Genomic DNA, 24,765 nt, shown 5'->3' with positions numbered 1-24,765 from the left:
GTGTGTGTGTATGCGTGCGTGCGCGTGCTTGCTTGTATGTGTGCTTAAGCTTGCTTGCTTGTGTGTGTGTGTGGGTGCGTGTGTGTGTGTAGGTGGCCATGGCTCAGCGGGACTACTCTGTACTAATCAGCTGTTTTGAGGCAGTTGACTGCACTGCTGCTGTAGCGCGTAATGACTGTACTACGCTTAAGCAGTGAGTTCAGATCGACTGCCAATAAAAATGTGAGTGTGTTTATAGGCAGGTCGTTTTATTAAACATTAACTTAGATCTTCATGAGCCATAATCACCTTAAAGTATACACTACTACTGTAAGAGAGCATGAGTCTGTCTATCTATCTATCTATCTATCTATCTATCTATCTATCTATCTATCTATCTATCTATACATACATACACACATATGGTACATGTACATATACGTGTATACATCTACGTGTAGGCATACCTGTGTGTGTGTATGTGTGTGTGGCCTCTTTATCTGCTGAAGGAATCTAAACTTAGCTCTGAATGGACTGACAGTAGGCTGGAGTAGTGGTGGTGGTGGTGGTGGAAATGAGACACAGAAGGAGGGTGTTATTAGCAGGATGTGTGTGTGTGTGTTTTGTGTGTGTGTGTGTGGAGAGGTGTGCGGAGGTGTACCTGTATGGACAGCATATTAATCATTTCACTCTGTGAAAACTCCCCACTCCTATGTGCTCTTACCTCTTTTACAGTTTTAGTAAAATCACATAGGTTACAGCTCTGGAAGAAAGATAAGAGACCACTTAAAAATTATGAGTTTCTTTAATTTCACCAAATTAAATACAACCTGGAATACAATCAATAGGAAGATGGATGATCACAAGCTGAACTGCTTGATTTTTTTCTTCCAGGAGTGGCATGAAGTAGTGTGTAAGACTGGTGGAGAAGAATATGCCAAGATTCTTGAAAACTGTGATTAAAAACCAGGGTTATTCAAACAAATATTGATTTCTGAACTCTTAAAACGTTTTGAATATGAATAAAACCACAATGTTCATTTTACTCAAACCTATACCTATTAATAGCAAAATCAGAGAAACGGATTCAGAAACTGAAGTGGTCTCCAGAGCTGTAGAAATAAATTGACATAGATAAGATCATGGTATTTGTTAACTACTGTACACACTAGCTAACTTTTGTAGCTAGTGTATTTTGTGTTCTTTTGTATAGCCCTGCAGTTAATTTGACTCCATTATTATTGCTAATAACAGGTCATTAGGCTGGGTAGAAAGGCTTTTCTTGCTATTGTATCGAATGAATGTATTTGTATGTCTTGTATGTGTCTTTTGCCTGTGTCTGTGTGTGCTGTGTATTCTTGTTCACTGGGGGATTTTTATATCACTCTGGTGTGTTATCCTGGCTGAACTCATGTTAGTAAATGTTGATACGGTCATGGGAAACACGCTCAGATGAGCTGTGCAAACATATGACGCTTTCCATTCAGTCTCCAACACCTTGTGTGTGTTTGAGTATCTGTGAGTGGTTAAAGGAATGTGTTTGTAGAACTCTTCTCTCAGTTGAATTTCTCTCTCTATCTCTGTGTGAGAGTGTGTGCTCATATTTGTCTGTATGTGTAAGGTGTGATTATGTTTGTGCTTGTTTGTCTTTGGGGAATCAGGTCCCTCACCATTGGCTAGCTGCCGTCCCCGTGGCAACAACGGCTTAGCCGTGCAACTGACAGCTTTCCCTGGGTTACAACCACCTGCCGTGCTGAAGAGCATGCTGAGAACCCACACATACACACACACACACGCACAAACATACACACCCACCCACACATAAACTCACATACTTTTGTAATGCTTCTCATCTCCATTCTGACCTGTTGGTTCAGTGTGCAGTGCGCCTTACTCGTGAAGGTTTAGCAGCTCAGCCGTCAACTTCAGTGCACATCGCACTGACAGCTTCATGTATGCACTGGTGTTGCAGTGCTGCACTGCTTGCCTGCTTAGCTTTATAAAGGCATTTGATACATTAGTGCCATGTCAATAAAAAAGGGAATCATCACTGTTGTGAGAACACCTTTCCTCTCAGAAGCAGTCTGTAAGTAGGAACACGATAAAACTACCTTGATTTAACATAGAGGTCAGTGGAACATGAGATGCTTCAAGTATATGTTCATGTAAAATGTGTAACATTTATGTACATATGCTTTATACCCCCCCCACAGCCCACACCTGGCAGTAGGCATAGCGCCAATAGGTTCATGTCAAGCTCCAGAGAGTCATGTTCTATTGGTAGTACTCTCTTCTCTACAAGAGAGACTGGAGAGACAAGCCCTGTGCTGTATATGCATTTGTACTTATGTGTCACCTGAATGTATTTATTAAAAGAGATGTACACAGAAATATAGGTGTTTGGAGAGTTAAACAGGTGTGTCCGTAAGCAGGTGATGAAAATCTTTTTTTTTTTTTTCTTGCGGCTGGGGTAATAGTAATATATAGAATTCTGAGACATAGGTCTTTTCAACAGGATGACATGTATATAGCGTAAGTGATATTAGTCTGGATTGACCATGTTGGTGGAGAGTGAAGAGGTGTGTGCGTTTTTATAGTAAAAGTGTGTGGGTATATGGTTTCAGCAGTAAGGGTGTGAGTGTGTGTGTGTTTGTATGTGTAATATATGACTCTTGTCCACCTCCAGGCATGAGACAGAAGTGATGGCACACTGGGGCCATATCATCTGTTATTAAATGCCTGATGTAAAACTACTGTATAGTGATATGTTGTGTCATATTATTATCGTACAATAACGTGATTGTGTGTGTGTGTGTGTGTGTTGTCAGCTTGCTCTGATAGTGTTCTGATTTTGTTCTGCACAGCATTAAGTAAAGCCAGATGTCTTTGTTTGGACTCGACTCCACCTCATCTCTCTCTATTTCTCTCTCCCACACTCCTACGCGGTCTCTCTCTCTCCCTCTCTGTCTGTCTCTCTCTCTCTCTCTCTCTCTGCGGCTGTGTGTGTGTGTGCGTTTGTACTGTGCTCTATTTAAGCACTCCTCATTACACCCCCCATCTGTGAGTGTGTGTACTCCAGCTCCAAGCATGTGTGTCCTCAGTCTCCACACCCACACACACAGATATATGATTCTGCAGTGTCAGAGGCACAGGTTGTATTTCATCAGTTCACTTGCAGAGAACAGGAAAAAAGAGCTTCAGTACTTTGCCCCCCCCCCCCCCCCCCCTTTCTCTCTATAAACTGATAAGTGTCTCTCAGTATGCTTGTTTGTATGGTTCTGTATTTATGTGGCAGACTGTGTGTATGCTCTGCAAGTGTTTGTGTTTAATGCGGTGTGTAAAAATGTTTGTGTGTAACAACCAAACTGAGTGTGTGCATGCACTGATCCATATATGGGTTTCTTTTCATTTGACCCTTCACCTTTGGCAGATGGTTTGAAGCTCTGCCAGGGAAGCGTTTGTGATTCTGCAGACCAGACAGATTGTGTGTGTGTGTGTGTGTGTGTGCATGTGTGTGTGTGTGTATGTGTTTGTGTGTGTGTGTGTGAACACTGTAGCTTATCTCCAGAAAGACATGAGGAGTCCAGCTCAGGGAGTGTGATAATAGATCTGAGCTGTGCTGAGGGAGCACACTCACACATACACACACACACACACACACACATATTGAGTCTCTCTCTGTCAGCTTTTCAGCCTTCAATCTTTCAATCCTGTTCCTTAATAATGTGCAACTAACAAAGGCATGTGCGTCTGTGAAAGAGGGAGTGAGAGTGTTTGTGTGTGTGTGTGTGTGTGTGTGTGTGTGTGTGTGTGTGTGTGTGCACAGGTGAAAAAGAAAGGAAGGGGATGAGACAAGAAGTGTGATTATTTTATACGCCTGAGTTAGCAGCCCAAAGAGCTTTGGTCAGTGTGTGTGTGTGCGTGTGTGTGTGTGTAGAGAGAGGTTTGTTTAAGCTGGAGCACTGGCATGCATGGCAGAATCAGAGTTATGAGGAGGGTGGTTGCAGTGGCCTAGATTTACATGCTTACAAGGTGTCTAGCTAAAACTGTGTGTGTGTGTTTGATTTATTTAGCCTCTTAATTGTTTTATGAGCTATTATAAAAAAATCTAAATACAGAGTAAATGTTCATTTTACATAGTACCATTCAGGACCTAAATTAAAGCTCAGTGCAAGACTGCATACCAAAAGTTGTGGGACAGCAGTATGTAAATTGATAATAATGTGTCATGGGACAGCTTGGGAATGTCTACAGCTGTGTATGTTGTGAGGTGTTATCTTGTGTGTAAGGTTGAACACTGATGGGCGTGCTCATTGTATGGTGACGCAAATTATTGGAGTTTGAATCAGGCATGATAGTGGGTATCAGATGGATGGGACATTTAATTTCTGAAGTTGTGCATGCATCTAACATTCCTTGATTTACAGTGTAACATGTTTCAGAATATGTCGCAGAAGGAACAGTGCAGTGGTTGGTATGTGGCTAGAATTGTCAGTGTAAAGAGACAAGCACCTCTAACAGAAATCACATCCACATTCATTGCATGAAGACCCCATGTAACACTGTAATTACAGTAATTAATTAATGAAAATGTAAGTAAATTTAAAGTTTACATTAAAAGATTGCACTTTACTTAGAGTGTGTTACACTCCTGTACTCCAGTACACTCTATACTGTAGTTCAGTAATGACAGACACTGCACTGTAGTTTCTGCACTAAACCAACCTTAGAGAAGGAACAGAAAAAATACTCTCTTTCTTTCTTTCTTTCTTTCTTTCTCTCTCTCACTCTGCTTCTCTCCTGCTCAGTGAATTATTGATCAGAGAGGCGCCTCTCTGGATCACAGTGTTTGTGTGTGTGTGTGTGTGTGTGTGTGTGTGCATTCATGTTTGGTGTCAGAGCTAAGGACATAAGACAGTATGTACAAAACACACAAACACCAGTGAGTCACATGATAGTCTCATGCTACTAATGTTGGCAGGGTGCTTTTTCCCCCAGACTCTCTTTCTCTCTCTTTCTCTCACAATCACTCACTCACAGTCTCTCTTTCTTTGTCTCTCTTTCTCCCTCTCTCTCATACACACATGCATATACAGAACAGCTGCTCACAGACACATTTATTCTTGGTGTTGTTCTTATTGTGTTGCTGTAATAATTGCTTTAACAATTGCTGCAATCATGTAGAGTCTCACTGTGCCTGTGTATGTGTAAATTAGGAAAGAGAAAGGTAAGGGAATGTTTGTGGGTGTGTGTGTAAATGTGTGTGTGTGTGTGTGTGTGTGTGTGTGTGTGTGTGTGTGTGTGTGTGTGAATGCTGATGCTATAAGCACTTTTCAGCCTTGGTGTTGGCTATGTTCCAAGCTGAAATCTGATGCCTCTGAATGTTTCCCTCCCACAAGCCTGGAGGAAGTGTTTACAGAGAGAAAGAGAGAGAGAGGGAGAGAGAGAGTGAAAGAGAGAAAGAGAGAAAGAGAGTGTGTGTGTGTGTGTGTGTGTGTGTGTGTGTGTGTGTGTGTGTCTGTATGTGTGTGCGCGCGTATGTATGTAATGTTTCTTTCCTGCAGGCAAGAGTTTACTGAGTGAGAAAGGAGGCAGTCTGTCAATAAGAGATACTGCAGGAGTGTGTGTGTGTGTGTGTAAGTGTGTGTGTACCTACAGTGTTGAAGCTGGCTTAGGGGTGTGTACATGCCAATGTTTATATTTATATATGTGTGTGTGGGAGCGTGTGTGTGTAGGAAAGGCTTCCATGACCTGTTACAGCTTGTCTGTGGTTCATAGCCAAATAGCCACACACACACTGACACACACACACATAGACAGATGAGTAGGGAGCCACAAACAGACCTCATCAAACACATGCGTGTTGGACAGAAGGGAAGCAGGGAAATGTTTCTTGTTATCTCGCATACTCTTATAAATACAGTGACACACACACAGATACACACACACACACAAACTCATACACAGATAGGCTATAAAACCATAACACATCATTATAATAACACACACGCTGCAGAAAACATTCAGTGTGAACAGTGACAACATAATCCAGTGCTTGCACTTAAAATTCACAGCACAGATGAAGGTCTGTGTGTGTGATATTTCAAATGGCAGTCAGACTGGTTCTTATGACTAATGATCTCTAAATGAATAATTGCTGTTTTCCTTTTACACCTACTACACACACACACACTGACACTCAAACACACATAGAGGCACACACACACCTCTGAGATAATGTCAAGAGAGCACGTAAATCACTTCTGTGTCCGACACGCATCCTTACACCAGAGAGAAAGTGTGTGTGTGTGTCTGTGTCTGTGTGCTTGTGTGAGTGAGTGAGAGAGAGGGAGACAAAGAGAGAGAGAGAGGAGATGAAGGGGAAAGGTGAGGGTGTGAGACGCAGGGTGTGTGTGTGTGTGTGTGTGTGTTACATGGAGGGGGGAGTGAACAGAATCAGATGAAGTGAAGCTGAGAAGAGGGAGGGAGGGAAGGAGAATAGGTTTGTGTAGAAAAAGAGAGAGAGAGTGTGAGAGAGAGAAAGCGTAAGAGATAGAGGGACAGACAGAGAGAGACTGAGATGGAGCTGTTTGTAGCATAGCAACTCAAAAACCCTGAGTTTTTCTCTCTTTCTCACAGTCTCCTTCTCTCTATCTCTTCTCTCTCTCTCTCTCTCTCTCTCTCTCTCTCTCTCCTATCTCTCTCACTGTGATGATCTTGACCAATGACAGCATCCCTGCAATATATTAAGCACTATTTTTTCTTCTCCCTCAGTTAAGTGCGAGACAAATCAGCCGCCTGAGACATGAGAGCGCGCGCACACACACACACACGTGCGCACACACCTATCAGTGTGTTTAATAATGTGTGAAGTTTGCTGTTCCAGAGGAAGCAGAATGGCGTGAGGACTATGAATGGCCAGTGTCTGTGTAATGGCAGCCCTTATCAGTGCAGTCAATATCGTCTGTGTCCAAGTTAGTTTTACATGCTTGGCTTGGCCTAATTGTAAAAATAAAAAAACAGAGAAATGTGAAACGTCTGTCATGTGTTTGCTAAGGAGAACAGACACATATGTGTTATCTGCCTGTTGGTCATGTTTGGAACTAATACAATAACCTTTCTAAACCCTGGCTTTTTAACATGTAGGAGTATAAAGCTTTTACCCCACAACTTAAAGTTCCCAATAATTCAGTTCGATTTGGTACAGTTAGAAAAGGGCTTCACAATATGGAAAATATGGCAAAAAAATACAATGCATGATTACAATGTTTGATATCGCTATAATATGATGAATGATTTCCTTCTCTAATCCTCCTATAAACACAGTAAAAAGCACATTTTATAGCATAATTAGATTTTTTTGTTGCTGCATGTGGGAAATTTAGTTTAAAAGTGCTGTTATATCTGATGTTATTAGTTATTTAGATGTGTTTATCATGGAAATATGATTCAGTGTCACATCACCAAACAGGTAGTGTTACATACCTATATCTTAGTTTAGAGCTGTACAATATATTGTTTCATCCTCCTCATCACAATGTATATAATGATGAAAACACTAAAATCATGGGTTATCATTCAGACAAAAAAAAAATTTGAGTGAGACACTAGTACCTCAGTGTTTGCTTTATGCGGTTACCATTAATACAATTGAGTAACCATTTTTTTCATTAGGTATTCAGGAAGTGTGTAATATTCACAATGTGTATCCAGACAAATATAGGTTAGAATGTTTTTTACAAGCAAACTGTAGATTATATTCTATGGGCTTCTGTTATTACCTAAATACTAAAGAGCTTTTGATGTTTTACATCAGTGTCACTGTATCATTGTTATAATCATTTACAAAAATGTATAAACTTGTTTGTACATTACATATGCTCATGCATACTATGTAAATCAAACCACCATACTGTGACGATTGAGTGTTAAGTCACACACTGATACAGCCTGCTTACTTTTTTTTTTAGGTATGGTTGTATTTGCAGAGCAGGTCCTTAGCTGTACCACTAGTGCTGCATGGAGGATAGGCTTCTCTGCAGTATACCAACAAGTCTGTTGCTTGTATGGTCAACTTTTACACTTTCTGTAAAATTGTCTAATAAGAAAACAAAAAAGAGAAGAAAAAGGCCGACACTGCATGGATGCAACTGCACTTATACCTACTGAGTTGTGCATATAAATGTTATGAGGTTGGAATGATAATAAGCATGTATTTATATTTGCCCTGTTCTTACCCTTGCTTCAGTTTTAGAAATGTGTTATGGACTCGCTCAGCCACCCTTACTTCAGCCATGACATCATGTTATTAATAACATTGACATCTGTTGAATAATGTGATTAGCGAGTATAAAAAGCTCAGCGAGAGGGCTTAAGTTAGCACAGCATTGGTGGTTTGAAGTGTGGATGAGAGCTGTCGTGAGCTGTGGTTAGGCAACATATGCTGTGTAGACATACGTTTATTTTGCCTTTTGTTGGAGTAACTGTGTCTAATGCACAGGGAGGGCTTTCTGTTTAAGCATTTTTCTATTTTAAGCATTTTTGTGAGGATTTGATTGTGTTGGATGGAGTGGCATCATTCCAGAGAACACAGTTCCACTCCACAACTCAGTAATGGTGGGCTTTATACCCCTCTATTCCATGATTGGTGTTAGGCCTGGTGCCAAGAGCTGCAAGTTTATCTTCTTTAAAGAGTTCTAATCTATTATCTAAGCTTATATAAAAAATAGACAAATTGTCTAATTTGTACTTAGGTACTCAATCAGCCATTAGAAAGTCATGAAAACACTGACTGTAAAAAACTGAATTTGTTTGTGTTGGTAAGTAAATCTTCATACCAGTGTTGTCACCTTAAATGTAAGTCAACTGCCCCACCTTAATTCCAGACATTGTTTTTTTTCCTTTCCTGTGGTTAACTGATTACCCTGGTGTTAACGTCTGCAGTAGCCAGATTACATTCCTAGGTAACAGATTACTTTTTAAGGTTGTGTTGTTGTATTGATATAAATGACAAATACACCTTTACTGCTATGCCTATTTTCACAGTAGTAATCATCTCTGAATGTTTATCTCTTTGTGTGTGTGTGTATATCTCAGACTGGGAAGCTTGAACAGCAGGATGTAATTCTGTCTGTGTGTGTTGGGGGGGGGGGGGTCTGTTCGTAATTACCCCACTCCATTATGCTTTTATTAATTACATTAATCAAGTGAAATGAGATTGTGTGTGAGCTGTGAAAATGAGGATGTGTTTGATGTGTGATGTATGATGTATGTGTCTATGTGGTTGTGTGTATTTTTGCAACCAACACCTGTGTGTGTGTGTGTTTGAGTGTGTTTGTGTGAGAGCTAATGATATTGTCTCACGCCTCTGACATCTCACCCCAACTCCTCTCTCTCTTTCTGCATGTGTGTGTTAGGTGTGTGTGGAATGGGATGGTGAGGCGGGAGCTGAGCGTCACTGGAGGAGGCTGAAAGAGGAATGGGAGGTGTTTGTGGTGGAGCAGGAGCTGGTTTGGGCCAAGAGGAAAAACAGCACCTCGCAGGAGAACAGCTCTCTGCAACCTGCACTGGTAAGCACAGACACATTAAATGAGACATTTAATGACTATAACACCCATTCCCGCTGCAAACTTTATTATTAGCTTAAATGCTTATTTTATTTACCTTAATCTTATGATTTACAGCACTGTGCAAACCCCTTAGCATTCATAAAAAAGGGTTAAAACTAGTCAGTAAATAGTGTTTTTAAAACTAGTATTCAATAGTATGTTTCCTGACTGCTCTGCTAGGTCCAGTCACTGAATGGATTTATTTAGTTTCATCAGCAGCTCACCTAATTTATAAATAAAAGACAGATTAGATAAACTAGGTAACTAGGTGTTAATTAAACAAATAAGAACATTTAGAAAATAGGAATTGGAATATAAAAAATGGTTAAATATCGTATATAGATAAAACATAGCATTCTTGAGTCATGCATTGGGTGATTTTTCAAAAAAACTGGCAGACTGACAACATGTTTTCCATTGGACGTACAGCAAAATCCAACATGGTGTTACAGCTATGCTCCATGAGGTCAGACACAGTGCTTCTGTGATGCATGTTTCACAGTGTAAACAACATACACAAACACTAGCAGCAAAAACAGTTTCTGTTCGTCATGCATTGGAATACAAGCTTCAGATGTCTGAGTATGGTTTGAATTAACAGTGTGAAAGACTACAGCAGCAGTAAAACTGTATGTCACACTATGATGGTTAAACTTTGGCAGTTAATCTGTTGTGCACATGCATGCTAATCAGAGTTATATTAATCATTTGGTCTTTGCACACATGATAGATGTCATGTATGCTTTAAACAGAAAACAGATAACTGAACATAAATAGGCAACTGGCTACAGTGCACACAAGTTAACACAACAGACAATATCAGGGTCTGTGAAAATTACCAAGGCTATGTCTGTGCTAAATGTTGATAATATAATTATCTTTACAGACCTATAAGTGGTTATAATAAGGAATTTATAAATCCTTAAAGATGAAATGGTTAATACTAACCACCCACACACATCTTAAATCACACTTCTGCTTCTACTGCAGCTGCTTAGACAGTAGTTGGATATGATAAATATAGATTTTTCTCTTCTTCTTCTTCAGTTGTGTGTGAGGCAGAGAGAGTAGAGAGCATCTAGATCTTGTCAAGTAAGAAATCATTGATGTGAGTGGATGTCACAAATATTGAATGTGTTTTCACAGCCAAGTTGTTGGACTTTGCTTGATTTGAACTGGTTTGGAGCTGGTTTTCCTTCAGGGCTCTTATCCAGAATAGTTAATAGTTAAGCTGTTATCTGTCAGTTTTTGTCACAATTCTGAACATCACAGACACTTAAAATAAAAAAGGAGACAAAGAGCTTGTTTGTTTTTTCATGTGTATTTGTTCTTGTATGTTTTTTTAGGATAGGAGTGTTCTGCAAGAATGATCTTATATAGTAAATCCAAAGTCAAACCTTGTATATTATGTTGCATTTAGGCTAAAAGTATTCTTATTACATACTTTTTAATAGATGTTGTCAAGTGTGTGCAACACAGTGCATATGGTATTTGTGTTATATACATTGTCTCCACATTGTGTTAAAAACAAACCTGTGTGTGTGAGTGTGTGTGTTTCTGACTGTAACTGTGTGTGCCCATATGTGGTTGTGTGTACTACTCGCTGTCAAAGTGTAAAAAGATTTTCTGTTGCCAGACTTCAGCTCTAAAGAGTGAGTCACTCATCTCTCCCTCTGTCTCTCTCACACACACGCACACACACATACACACATACACACTTTTCTCCCACACACACTCCTGGGCTGTAGAGATAGAAAAAACAGATTCAGTTGAACAGCTTTTCCAGCTCGTGCTCCAAGCCCTGGCTCTCTGAAGGGATTCTGCTGGATCTGTGTCCTGCCGCAGTGCTCCTTGTACTGGATTTTGGGGCTCACTTATGTAACCTTGTGTGTTACTGTGGCTACTGGCTAGCCGTGTGTTACTATGGGTTACTGTGCGTAACAGGGAGTAACCATGGGTTACGGCCATTTACATGGCTAAATGGGGTAACCGTAGCAACCAGGCTCTGTTGGGCCAACGGACTGCAGAGATAAGAGAGTATGTCTTGTTTTGTCTGTGTGTGTATGTGTGTATGTGTGTACTTACTTTAAATTCTGCTCAGTGTTTGTTTGTGTGTACTTATGGATTGTTTGATAGAAACAGAAGTGTGTGTGTGTGTGTGTGTGTGTTCAGTAGTGGGCTGTGTGTACATGGTGGTCAGTTTCACTGATGATTCTCTTGCAAGTGTGGGAGAAGAGATAGTGGATGGGAGGAAAGATAGGGGAAAGAGAGAGAGCAGTGTAGAGTGCAAGAGAGAGTGAGAAGAAGAGAGATAGTGAGTGGTAAAGAGAATGAGTAGGGTAGAGCGAGAGATTAAGTGGTACATGGAGAGAGTAGAGTAAAGGGAGAGAGAGAGAAAGAGACAGAGACAGTGAGTGGTAGAGAGATTGAGTATATAGTACAGCGTATGGGAGAAAGACAGATAGAGAGAGAGAGAAAGAGAGAAAGAGAGAGACAGTGAGTGAGAGAATACACAGATAGTATTATATACTTAATTATCAGGAGTTAATATTTTAGTTAATTTAGTTAATTCAACACCATATGGGGTCATATATTATCTCTATGTAACACTCATCCGTGTTAAAAAATGTTACTCCACAGGTAAAACAACTTTTAATAGTGTTTATTTAAAATAACACTCTGTGTTTTTATTTTTATAAATGTATAAAATATTATACTAAAAATAATACAATAATACTACTCCGTAGTTCCATCTAGCAGTTGAACAAGGAACAGCAGGGGTACTCAACTATGTAGCTTAAAGGTCTGCATACACAATAACACTATCTGGACAAATAGTACTGAGGTACCCGCTCCTTTATTGTTTTTTCTGAAAGAAAAGATAATAAAAAATATTGCTATTAGGATTTAATTGCATTCAACATAAAGAACTTTGGTTTGGTCAGAATTCTGGATGTTCACATAAAAAACGTTTTATAAACATTTCCAAAACTATTAACGCAAAGTATTTATAGGAAAATCATTAAACTAAATGAAAAAAGGCAAGTTAGTTTTAATAATTGGTAAACAATCGTTTTATCCTTGCATGCATTATTTAGATTAGGAGAGCTCGGTAAAAATCACCATACAACAGTTGTTTTCTCAGAAAAAGATGACCCCCAAGCAGTTAAAAATGTTTACACTGTGATTTTAATACTGTGTTTTACTGTAGAGACAGAGAGTAATGCAGAGGGAGAGAGGGGGGGGGAGAGAGAGAAAGAGGAGGCTCTGTAGCAGATTTTACAGCTTCTACTGATCCCTCTGTTCTCATTTATCTCCCACTGCCAACACACACATACACACACAAACTCGAACTCAAACACTCCTTTCTCCGCCTCTCAGTCTCTCACTTTTTTACATTCACACTCTTTTTTCTGTATTCTTTCCTCATTCTCTTTCATGTCTCACTCAGTGCCACACAAAAACCTCTTCAACTCCCCCCTTTGACACACACACACACACACACACACACACACACACACACACACACACACACACACACACACACACACTCCCTCAGTCTCACTGTGCTAAGCTAATGTTTAGTGGCAGCGATCAAATACAAAAAGCATGCTGGTGACTTTCTCAGCTGTGGAATATCACTGACTCAGCAGCAGCATTCTATCACAGTGACCTACACACACACACACACACACACCAATGCAGATTGTGTTGTGTTTCTTTCTCTCTCCTTATCTCTGTTTTCTTTTTTAAATCAGACAGATATTTTTGCTGTGGCTTGGTGCTCTTGGTAGTATGTGTGTGTGTGGGTGTGTGCCTTTGTCTGTGTGAGAGTAAGCACAGGCACACTAGCACACTTAACGGGTGTGTGTGTTTGTAATTATAATTAATGAAATCATTATATAAGCTCTGACTATAATATGCTCCGATAAGTATATTGTGAATTTTTAATGCACAATATATTGTTTAAGTATATGTATTAAGATATATTATTAGATATATTATATCCTTTGCAGTATATGTATTAAGTGTAGTCTTACTGCTTAAGGTTTCTGGGTGTAGCTTTGGTTTTGCATTAGCCGTCATCCAGAGCATGGATACTACATCTGTAATTTACCATTTAACGTGAATTTGCCGTACTGTTACATGCAGTGTTTACTTATGTACTTTAATCAAATTAAAAAATGTACCGATCACAGATTGTCTTTTAGCTTGGTCAGCCGATCACTATTATGAATCTAGGGTGAGGCTAAATGCCACATGAGTCTGTGAATCCCCATAGCTTCAGAACTGCACTGTGGAGTTTAAGTGGAAACACTGTTAAAAAGGACTGCTATCCAATGCTAAAAACTACAATATTTTAAACATGATTCCTTTATCTTTCTGACTGATTTTGCTGTACTTTTGGTGGTGGTTACATGTGGTTAAAGCTCTGCTGCATTGCTGTACTAATGGCTACTCATTCTGTGGGCTGAAACAAACAATTTCAAGTGGTGTATCTAATTAATCGTAATAAAAGCCTTTACTGTGCTTCTTCCATGAAGCGTGTTAATCTTACACATTCTACAAATGTAGAGTTTGAGACAAAACATGCAAGAGCTGAGCTGAAGGAATCAGAGAAGTGAAGCACTGGATGGTAGTAGCGTATTCACCTGTGAGTCAGCTCCGTAGTTCCATCTAGCAGTTGAACAAAGAACAGCAGGGGTACTCAACTATGCAGCTTAAAGGTCCGCATACACAATAACACTATCCGGACAAATAGTACTGAGGTACCCGCTCGTTTATTGTTTCTTCTGAAAGAAAAGATAATAAAAAATTGTTTATCATGCTTTTGTTGCAGTATTGCTGTTAGGATTTATTTGCATTCAACATAAAGAGCTTGGGTTGGGTCAGAATTCTGGATGTTCACATGCCAAGTATTGGATGGAGCACTATCACTCTAAAGAACACAGCTCAACTGGTCCACAACTCAGTGCTGGGGGCTTTAAGCCCCTCAAGCCCCTGCTTTTTTTTTTACACAGTGCTGCTGCGAGTCTGCAAGTTTTTACACTCCGTGACTAGACTACAGAAAATGAAAGTGCTGTAATGTCTATTGTAGAAAAGGCAGTATCACTGTTGGACACTTTTGTTTATACCTATACCTCTCATTGAATTACAGCAGTATGGACTTTAACTTTGTGGTATTGATGAAAACCTTAGTCAGTGTGTGTGCAACTCTAGCGCTAGTGTGTGTATGTTTATACACACATGTTCAGTGTTGCTCAAGTCATACGAGACCCACACAGCTCATAGCTGTGACTTCCCTATCTTGTTTAATTTTCTGTGGTATACTCCGGAGCCGTGTCACTGTTAGAGCCGCACACACATTAATCAGCCACGACAGTGTGAGGGGGAGAAGCACTCTATTTTCATTTAGGCTTTCATCATTCTCACCTCTTCTGCTCCCTTGTTACTTACCTGCTTCACAGGACTTACTGTAGGATAGAGCTCCTAGGTAGGGTGCGTGTGTGTGTGTGTGTGTGTGTGTGTGTGTGTGTGGTGTTCTCACGCAGCTGTAAATGTGTGTTGAGTTACCTTGGACTCTGCTCTCAAAGTCATATTTATGTACCAGCTGCAGAGCTTACATTACTCTGTGACCCTGCAGAATAACAGGTCAACTGTGTGTGTGTGTGTGTGTGTGTGTTCATGAGAGAGGGAGAGAGATAGAAAATTTATTTCCTCTGGGGGTGTAGTGTTTCTCTCTCTCTCTCACTCTACCTCTCTCTCACTCTCACTCTCATTCTGTACCTTTCTCTCTCTCTCACACTCTCTCTTCCCCGCTTCTCTCTCTCTCTCTCTCTCGCTGGTCACAGCTACTCAGGACTGAATGAGTGTTGTTGAAAAGCTTCAAAAGTGAAAGACACACAATTGTGTAAAAACACACACACTGAAATACACACACACAGTTTAATGAATGGTGCTATTTGCTGTTGACAAAGGAAATGCCTCAATCTCTTTATCTTTTTGATCTTGCGGGTGTTGGTGTGTGTGTGTGTGTGTGTGTGTGTCTGTGTGTGTGTGTGTGTGTGTGTGTATTTGTGTGTATGTGCATTGCACGTGTGTGAGTAGGGTGTTGTGTGTGTGTAGTGTTTGTTTGTACTCGGCTGCAAACACGTACATGTGAGAGTGAGGCCTCAGCAGGACTCTATATTTAGCTGTTTGTGTGCGTGCTTATGTGTGTGTGCCCTCACTGGTGTGTGTGTGTGTGTGTGTGTGTGTGTGTGTGAGAGAGAGAGAAAGAGAGAGAGACCCCTACCCTCTAGTCTACTATTGGCTCTTTGCCTGTAACGGCCTAACCACATGTCGACATCTTCCATCGACGCTTGCTCTCTCTCTCTCTCTCTCTCTCTCTCACTTTGTTTCTTTCTCTCTCTCTCTCTCTCTCTCTCTCTCTCTCTCTCTCTCTCTCCCCACACTTACTCACACACACACACACACTAAACTATTCATCCAGCCTGCACTGTTTACATATGTGTCTGTACTCTGCACTGTGTCACACTCACACTCTCCATCTCTTTCTCTCTCCCCCCCCCCCCCCCCCCCTGCAAACCCATTTCAGGTCGGTCAATTGTACACACTGTGCTAATAGTAGCACATGTAGTCTGTGAAATGGAACAAAGTTTATGGATGATAATGCCGCCACCATGAACAGAGAGAAGGAGTGTGTGTTTGTGTGTGATAATTCAGTCTGTGATAAACTCCAGCCAGTACAGATGATGTCATAATAATACTAGAGAGACATGACCTTATGCATCAGATTTAAACACTCATAATCCACTCTACATCTCTCTCTCTCTCTCTCTCTGTCTCTTTTACACACACATAAACACACATATTAAAGACAAAAATAGCAAATATTAACAGGATAACATTAAGACTGTGCTGCTATTTTTGCTTTTAAGTTTAAGGTTCTATAAAAAGTATGAAAAAAATTGTTTAGTTGTTAGGTCGAATTTAGCAAAACGGGAAAAATGCACCTACTTTACATTTTTTTTTTAAATTTATTTATTAAATCAAAAGTAACTATCCATTATGCATAATTATACAATGGCACTTTTCATTTGGCATTCGTATTTGTTGGCCTGAAAACAATCACATGTTAAAATTATAAATTATTTTAGTTAGATTCCACTGAATGCATGATGAGTAGAAATACTAATTATAAATAATTACATGTACATACAGTATATTTGTACATACAAACTGTGTTTAAAGAGATATTGTGTCCCATTACTTTTTTCAAGTCCTGCAGAAGTTACAGAATGCCACACTGGTCTGAGGTATATTCAAGTGAGATCCCCTGCATTGAATGTGGATGTGATTATAGTCACAATCGTTTCTACCCACTGCACTGTCCACTGTGGGTAGTAATGCCTTCTATTCCATTTGACACTGTGGGTTAAGGAATGTAAAAATGTAAGCTGGCGCCCACTATCAGGCCTCACCCAAAGTTTGATAATTGACGTCACCTTGCTATGAGCACCCTATTCATCCTCCCTCACAAGATAACTTGCTATGCCATGATTGTTACACAGATAAATGTACTTACTTGACAAAGTGGGTTAATTTAATTTAATATACTTCCCAATGTTTCCAGCAGACAACTATGGCATATGCCACAGTTTTTACTGTGGCCTCGTAATGTAAAAGGTCTCAACAAACAGATAACCATGGCACAATCAAAAGCAATTCCAGTAGAAAAAGAAAGTCATACAATGTGTTGGTTTAGAAAGGGTTAAAAAGACATATCTAAGTCTCTGCTACACCAGCAAACCACAGAGAGCTCTTATCTACTAATTAAGTAGTGAATCTTTCCAGAACTGACCAAAATTCCTCCAAAGAACAGTGAATTCCTGGATGAGTTTTCACAAAAGAATTTAGACAAACTTCCAAAACACTGAAGAACTCACTATACTTTAGATACAGTTTATAGAGTTTTATGATTCCATTTAAAAAAGACATAACTTGTATGTACAAAATATGTACAAAATAATAACAACTGCTGCTTTAATATCTCACATTAAAAGAACATATAAGCGCATAAATGAACTCTACCACCATACCTTTAATCCAAGAACACAGAACATAGTTTTCCTTCTAAGTATTTTTTTTGTTAGAAATACACTGATGACTTAATTGTGATCTATATTACCTACACTGATCTAAAGGTGGATGGACAAAGCAGCAATAAATAGGGGGCACAAGATTAGTGTTAGCAGAACATTTGCAAACTGCCTATTATAATTCTTTGTTAAAGATTGTACCTCACTGTGGTGAAGGTGACGAAATGGACCAGATTTCGGCAGTAAGGCACTGTTTTCTGACATTGACAAATGGTTTAATCATCTGCAGTGTGGAGCTATTTAAAGCAACGACTTTATAAAACATGAATGCAGTGTTCCATTGCTTTCCAGTCTGTAGAAATTAAACAGGGAATGTCTACCATGTTGTGAAATTTGCAACTAGAGTCCATAGATTCTTACTTATTTGGTAAAACCACCAACTTCTCACAGACCAAGCATCTCAGGCCTCCTTCATTAAGTTTGAATATGACAAGTTAATTACTTCCTTTAATCTAGAAGGTATGTTCAGTACAGACTGCCAGTAAGTGTATTTCTCTGTACTTCATATGATATACCCGAATAACTTTAAAAAAATATATTTTTGTGCAAAAAACATAAAACATATGCCACCATTAGTACATAGAGAGCCATTGGAATTTCACACTGGAGAAAGAAAGTGAAGAAAAGAAGAAAAGTTAAATGAAAGTTGGACTGGTTTGTCTTTTGAAACATATTGGAATGGGCAGAGCTGCACATCATAATGCAATTAGCGGACGCCAAGTGGTCCAGCGGTCTAAAGCGCTGCCACTATGAGCGGGAGATTGCAGGTTCGAACCCCCGCTCATGCAGCTTTGCCATCAAGCTTCCGGCACTCAGAGGGAGCAAAATTGGCCTCGCTCCCTCCAGGTGGGTAGATGGCGCTCTCTCCCCACATCATTAAAAGGTGATGTCAGCAGCACAGGGCGTCTGTGAGCTGATGTATCAGAACCAAGTCGTTGCGCTTTCCTCCAAGCGCGCTGTGATGCTACTCGGTAATGCTGCATCAGCAGCTGCTCGAAATAAACAGTGACTTCACATGTATCAGAGGAAGCATATGTTAGTCTTCACCCTCCTGGTGTTATGGGGCATCACTAGTGATAGGGAGAGTCCTAATAAGTGGGTTGGGTAATTGCCAATGTAAGTTGGGGAGAAAATGGGAAAAACTAGAAATAAAATAATAAAAGGAAAAAAAAATATGCAACCAGCAAGCAGAGGCACTAGTGACGTGTTGTTATCTTTAGAGAGCTTTTCAACAGTCATTTAACATATGAAAAAGAAAACTGCCCAGTAGCCACTTAAGGTAATATTTGCATTACCTGTGTTTTGACTGCACTTAAGCTCTTTGCCTTGAATGAAAACACACATTGCAGTAAGAGTCACTTCAAGCTGATAAAAGAAATGACTTTCTGCATATTGGAGCAATTTAAAATGAGAAAAGGAACAAGTGAAGTGGTTTCACCGCAGCATTATAATAAATAACCGGACCACCACACCGTATTGGCACAATCCTGTGTTCAGATTGTCTGAATAATACGATGGTATGATGATCGCTTCTAATATTCGTCTTTGGCATACAGAAAGGCATACCACATGAAGATTATCAAGTTGATTTGACAATTTACTGAGTGTGAAATTTATGTATACATAAATAAAGCAGTAGAGTGTGCCTTGATTACTGTGATTATTGTGATTGCTGGTGTGCTAAGCTGTGTCGCATTCCTCCCTTTGAATCTTTTTCCGTGTTCGTATTATTGCTATTCAGCAGCTTTGTATCCCTCTGTTTGCTGTGGACGTGACATATTCAGACAAGATGCTGTGATTTAATCTTTTCTATCAGTGCCTCTCTCCCTGTGCATTAGTCAGCTATAGTTGTTATGATCCTGTTACTGTAAGAGAATCATTCACTCCTGAGACCTGATCATTTCCACAGCGCACGCATACACAGACACACATGTATACATAGACATGCACATGCATACACAGGCATGCACATACATACACACATACCCACACACACACATACACATGCATACATGCTCACTGGTTTGGTTTTGCCAAATGACTAATCAGCTCTGTGACTCAGGCAGGAAGTGACTCCATTAGAGAGAGTGAGAATATGTGTGTGTGTGTGTGTGCGTGTGTGTGTGTGACAGAGAAAAGCAGTCAGATAGGGAACCATTAGAGACAGACAAGACAGAGTACTCAAAAACACCTTTGAGCTGTTCACATTTGATCATTAACAGACACTGTTTCTGTCTTTCACTCACTGACTCACTCACACGCACACAGAGACACACACACACACACATAATTTTCCACTCTGAAAAAAAGAAACACATCACCACTGAGCAAACAACAAGGGGACAGAATGTACACACACATGTGCGGTGCGCGCACACACACACAGTGGTGAGTGCAGGAGCAGATTCTCTGGGTTGGATCACTGCCCTTCTGGATGTCTCTCCAAGTTGCCATTAGCAACATCAGTTAGGCCAGTGATTTGGCTGCCTTAGTAGTGGAGGTAATGAGTGATTTGTGTGTGTAAGTGTGTGTGTTTTTGTGTGTGTGTGTGTGTGTGTGTGTGTGTTTAAAACCAGTGTCCAGAGAGACGAACTTGACCTAGATCCACAGCAGTTAGCCAAGCAGTGTGTGTATATTTGTGTATGTGTGTGTGTGTGTGTTTGTGATGGACAGTGTACTGCAGAGGGTTAAGGTCACGCAAGTTATTTTTATTACACCTGATTTGCTTGTGCCTGTGTGTAGTAACTACACCTTTTCTGAAGGTAGGAGTGTGTGGGTGTGCGTGTGTGTGTTTATATTTGTGGCAAAGGGGAAATGAGAGATGTGTGTGTGTGTGTGTGTGTGTGTGTGAGAGAGAGAGAGAGAGAGAGAGAGAGAGAGAGTGAGTGCAGTCACGTGTATGTAAGAGAGAGAGCTGTGTCTGTGGAAGCCGCTATTACTCACTCAGCTGGACATAAATTTACCCACCACACACACACATACACACACACACACACACACACACATTCTGTCTCACGCTTTTTCCATCAACCCGTCGACTTTGTCTGTTTCTTTCTATTTCTCATCCGCTTTTTTTCCCTTTTTTCTGTGTTTCTTTCCCTCGCTCTACTCTCTCTCTCTCTCTCTGTCTCTCTCTCATTCGCACACACACACACATACACATACACACACACGCACACACACAGAGGTACTGTCTAGCTCTTGGCTGTGTGTCAGGCACTTGGAGAGCCAAAACAAAGAAGGTTCTGAGACACACACACACAAACCCACACACACACAGCCTCACAAACACACACACACACACACACAATGAAAGTCAGAGATACAGAAAGGGAGATGAAGCTTTGCTTCCTTTCAATTCTCTTCTTATTCTCTGCATAAATTGTCTATGGGCTGAAGTTGCTTTCTGTAGTTTGTTGTTGGTGTGTGTGTGTGTATTTTATGTGTGTACCCATGGATGTTAAGTTAAGGAAATTGGATATGTCACATAAGCCAAAACTAGCGAGAATTGCATGCAAAAATGTAATAAAACAGAACGGCACTAGTTTTTGACAGTATCTGTAGTACTCAATTGAAATTGGTTCCAAATTCCAGTCTGAGTGCAAGCAGAAGAAATGTTGGGAACACCCACCAGCAGCTGAGCAAAGCGATGTGACAGTGCAGAATAAATGTGCTGCTACAACAACTGCACCACTCAGTAACTCTAATCACGGCAAAAAGCAGTTTGCATGTATAGATACTTTGAAGACAGTTGATGACATCATCAATACACAGACATCTACAAATTGGATAAGGCTCTGTTCACACCTGCAAACGGTTGTGGTCAGACTTTCCACACCATTTCCACTGGAAGAGGTTCCAGTTAGGGTTCTCAGCCCAAATCGAGATGGGGTACATTGTTTACTTGAGCTTTAGACATGAGTATCACCTTTATTCATTAGCTTACTGTTGTAACTTTGTCAGCTAGCTTGTGGAAACAGTGGACAGTGTGGTTTCACAGTGGTTCCTTTTACACTGTTACTTTTCAAACAGAGTGTGTTTATATTAGTGATGTAATTTCACTGGATTTCACTCACAATTTCACTCTCTGGCAATCGCTATTGTGAGATTTCTAATACAACAATGTTTGAGACACTTATTAAAATGAGAGAGTATTCTATTCTATTTTGTGTTGTCTTTTTACCCTTTATTTATTTTTCCTTCTCTTTCTCTCTGTTACTTTATTTCTTCTCTCTCTCTCTCTCTCTCTCTCTCTCTCCAGGTTCTCTCTCTCTCTCTAGGTTGTGGATAGATGTGTACTTTGCTGCATAACTGTATTAATCTAAGCCATTATGTTTAGCAGCAGTAGCTTGTGTTATTGTGTTTGTGGTTTCCTTATGTGTCCTTATCCCTCATTCTAACCTGTTTTATTACGGGTGCTCAGCAGACTGTTCTAATCACACACGCACACACACACACACGTGCACACACACACACACACACACACTTCTTCCTCTCTTTGCTGTGTATACTCACACACAAACACACACATACAAAAGTTCTCTCTTGCAAATACACTGACCCATGCATTCTCTCACACAAACACACTTTGTTCCTTAAGCATGTGTGGAGATGGATTGAAGCAGCTTTTAAAGGCTTAATGAAGTCTTAATGTTCCACCCCTCCCTCTCTCTCACACATACTTTCTTTCTATTGCTATCTTGCTTTCTCTCTCTGTCTCTCTCTGTCTCTCTCTCTCTCTCTCTCTCTCTCTCTCTCTCTCTCCTTTCTTTCTTTTTTCCCTCTGTAGCGTGCTCTCTGTTCTTTTTTCTCTCACACTCTTTTTCTCTCTCGCTCTCTCTCCCCTGCTCCCTGTGTCTCTCTCTATAATACACACATGCTCACACACATACACATAAACACACACATACACACACACACACACACACACACACACACTAAAACCATGGCAACACTGTGAGCTCTGCCAAGAGTGTGGGTGTATGGCCATGCTTCAGCAGGTGTGTGACCTAGATTGTGTGAGTGTGTATGTGTATGTGTATGTGTATGTGTGTGTGTGTGTATGTGTGTAAAAGAGAGAGACAGGGAGTAGAGGGGAGAGAGAGAGAGAGGAACGAGGAGAGAGTAAGCTAGAGAGGGTAAATAGTAAGAGAGAAAGTGAGAGTAATGGAAAGCACAGGAGATTCAGTTCTCTCACATCTGCTTTTATGATCCTATATGAGTTTGGCGTGCATACACTTCCTCTTACTACTGATAAAACATGCACTTGAGTGACAAGATTCATTTGTGTGTGTGTGTGTGTAAGAGAGAGAGAGAGAGAGTGTGTGAGAGAGAGAGAGAGGGAGAGTGTGTGAGAGAGAGAGAGAGAGAGAGAGAGAGTGTGTGTGTGTGTGTGTGTGTGTGTGTGTTGACTCAGGGTGGAGCAGTTCTCACTGGCTCTGAGCTGTCCCTTCATGAGGAATTTGAATGTCATTAGAATGAGATTGGGCTGCATTCTAAATATAGCTGCAGTGTCTCTCAGTTGTATGCAGGTATTTTGGTGCATCTCCCACCTTCCCAGTGGCTTTGCATTGGAACAATAAACAATATAAAATATATGCTTCTTTCATTTGATGTATTTCCACATATTTTGCATCCACTTTTATCCTAAATACACAAAACATAAGTGAAATAAAAACGCTGTGAGTCACCATACTTAATGTCCTCTTCTCACTAAGTAAACACATTGTGTAATATTGAGGTCAGCAAAAATAAATGAGGTTGTTTCCATATATTTTGCAATGGTCCATTATGTATTTATTGTGGCAGGCCTACTTTAAATTACACCTGAAAACATGTATAAAAATTATGATGAAATCATAAAAAAGTATGAGTATGTGAAAAGTGTCACAATGCAGTGCCATATGAAGTCATCAGCTTAAAATTATATGAGTAGATATGCTGGAAAAGTGGTCCTTCTACTAAGAGGGTGCTTAATTTTTTTCTAGGCGCTTCATTGAGAATTTTGAAATTGATTGCATGCATGCTGCTTTTTTATTAGATCTTTAGGCCAATTCTCTTTGAACAAGCACTTACCTTGAGACCAAAAAAATGGAAAGCCAGTACAAAAGTACTGCAATAAATTTAGGCTTTTTAAAAAAATGTTACGTACACAAGACAGGACATGGTACACAATAATTTTTGTGTACCATTTAAGAGTTAATTTTGACCTGAGTAACCTGCTACTTTATTATGTGTGTTCAGCTAGTGGTAGGCATTTCTGGGTCAGCTCAGCAAATCAATTAGAGTTGGCTCTTTTAGCTCCCAAACAGCAGCACTGACATGGTCATAATTAAGTACTACACATAGTCACACGTGAGCATTCTAAAAATGTGTTAAATATGCCTGGACAAGCTGTAGGCTGTTTGGTTTGTTCATATATTTTCATATGTTGTTGTTACCATTTTCCATTTGATCTAATGTAATTAACCTTTATCAACATAACATTCACTCAAAGTTTCATTTGATTCCAACAACTCCTTGGTGTTTTTAGTCAGTAAGTGTATATATATTATAACTCCGGTGTAAAATTAACTTTTGGTGTAGCTAAACATGATAAAAAGTAGCTCAACACCTCCTTGCTAGAATCTGGAGAGCCCTAACATTTAAAACGAGGCATTAATAACTTTAAAAAATGCACAAGAAGCTTATTAAAACCACTGCTTACATCCTATGATGCGAGCTTGAGCTCCGAGCGCCACCATTACTCCTGGCACCGGCTGCTACGCTACAGGGACTCTACATACCCTCTCATAGGGCTCTCCAGATTCTAGCAAACAGGTGTGGAGTTATTTTTAACCTGGATAATGGTGGCAGAAAGGATTTATCGGGGCAAATTATGCCCAGTGTCACCCAGTCTGAAGGGTGTATGGACAAACTGTTAAAATTTCTGGATTTCATGTTTTAGTACACCAAAAGTCAATTATATACCGGAGTACTCCTTTAAGTGTGTTTTCAAACCTGAAAATCTGCACAAA

General features: G+C 40.0%; 1 protein-coding gene across 2 annotated transcripts in view; it reads left to right on the top strand.

Moving 5' to 3' along the window:
- The window catches only part of jmjd1ca (jumonji domain containing 1Ca), a 59,817-nt gene that overhangs the window by 722 nt on the left and 34,330 nt on the right, over positions 1-24,765 (top strand). For both annotated transcript variants that reach the window (XM_022672850.2, XM_022672849.2), the window contains exon 2: positions 9,396-9,548. In XM_022672850.2, the coding sequence (XP_022528571.2) occupies positions 9,396-9,548 (153 nt within the window). The remainder of the gene's footprint in view (positions 1-9,395; positions 9,549-24,765) is intronic.

The sequence above is a fragment of the Astyanax mexicanus genome, chromosome 14 (assembly GCF_023375975.1).
Source record: "Astyanax mexicanus isolate ESR-SI-001 chromosome 14, AstMex3_surface, whole genome shotgun sequence".
NCBI lineage: Eukaryota > Metazoa > Chordata > Actinopteri > Characiformes > Acestrorhamphidae > Astyanax > Astyanax mexicanus.
Note: the sequence above shows the minus strand (reverse complement) of the source record. Positions and strands in the feature narration are given on the sequence as shown.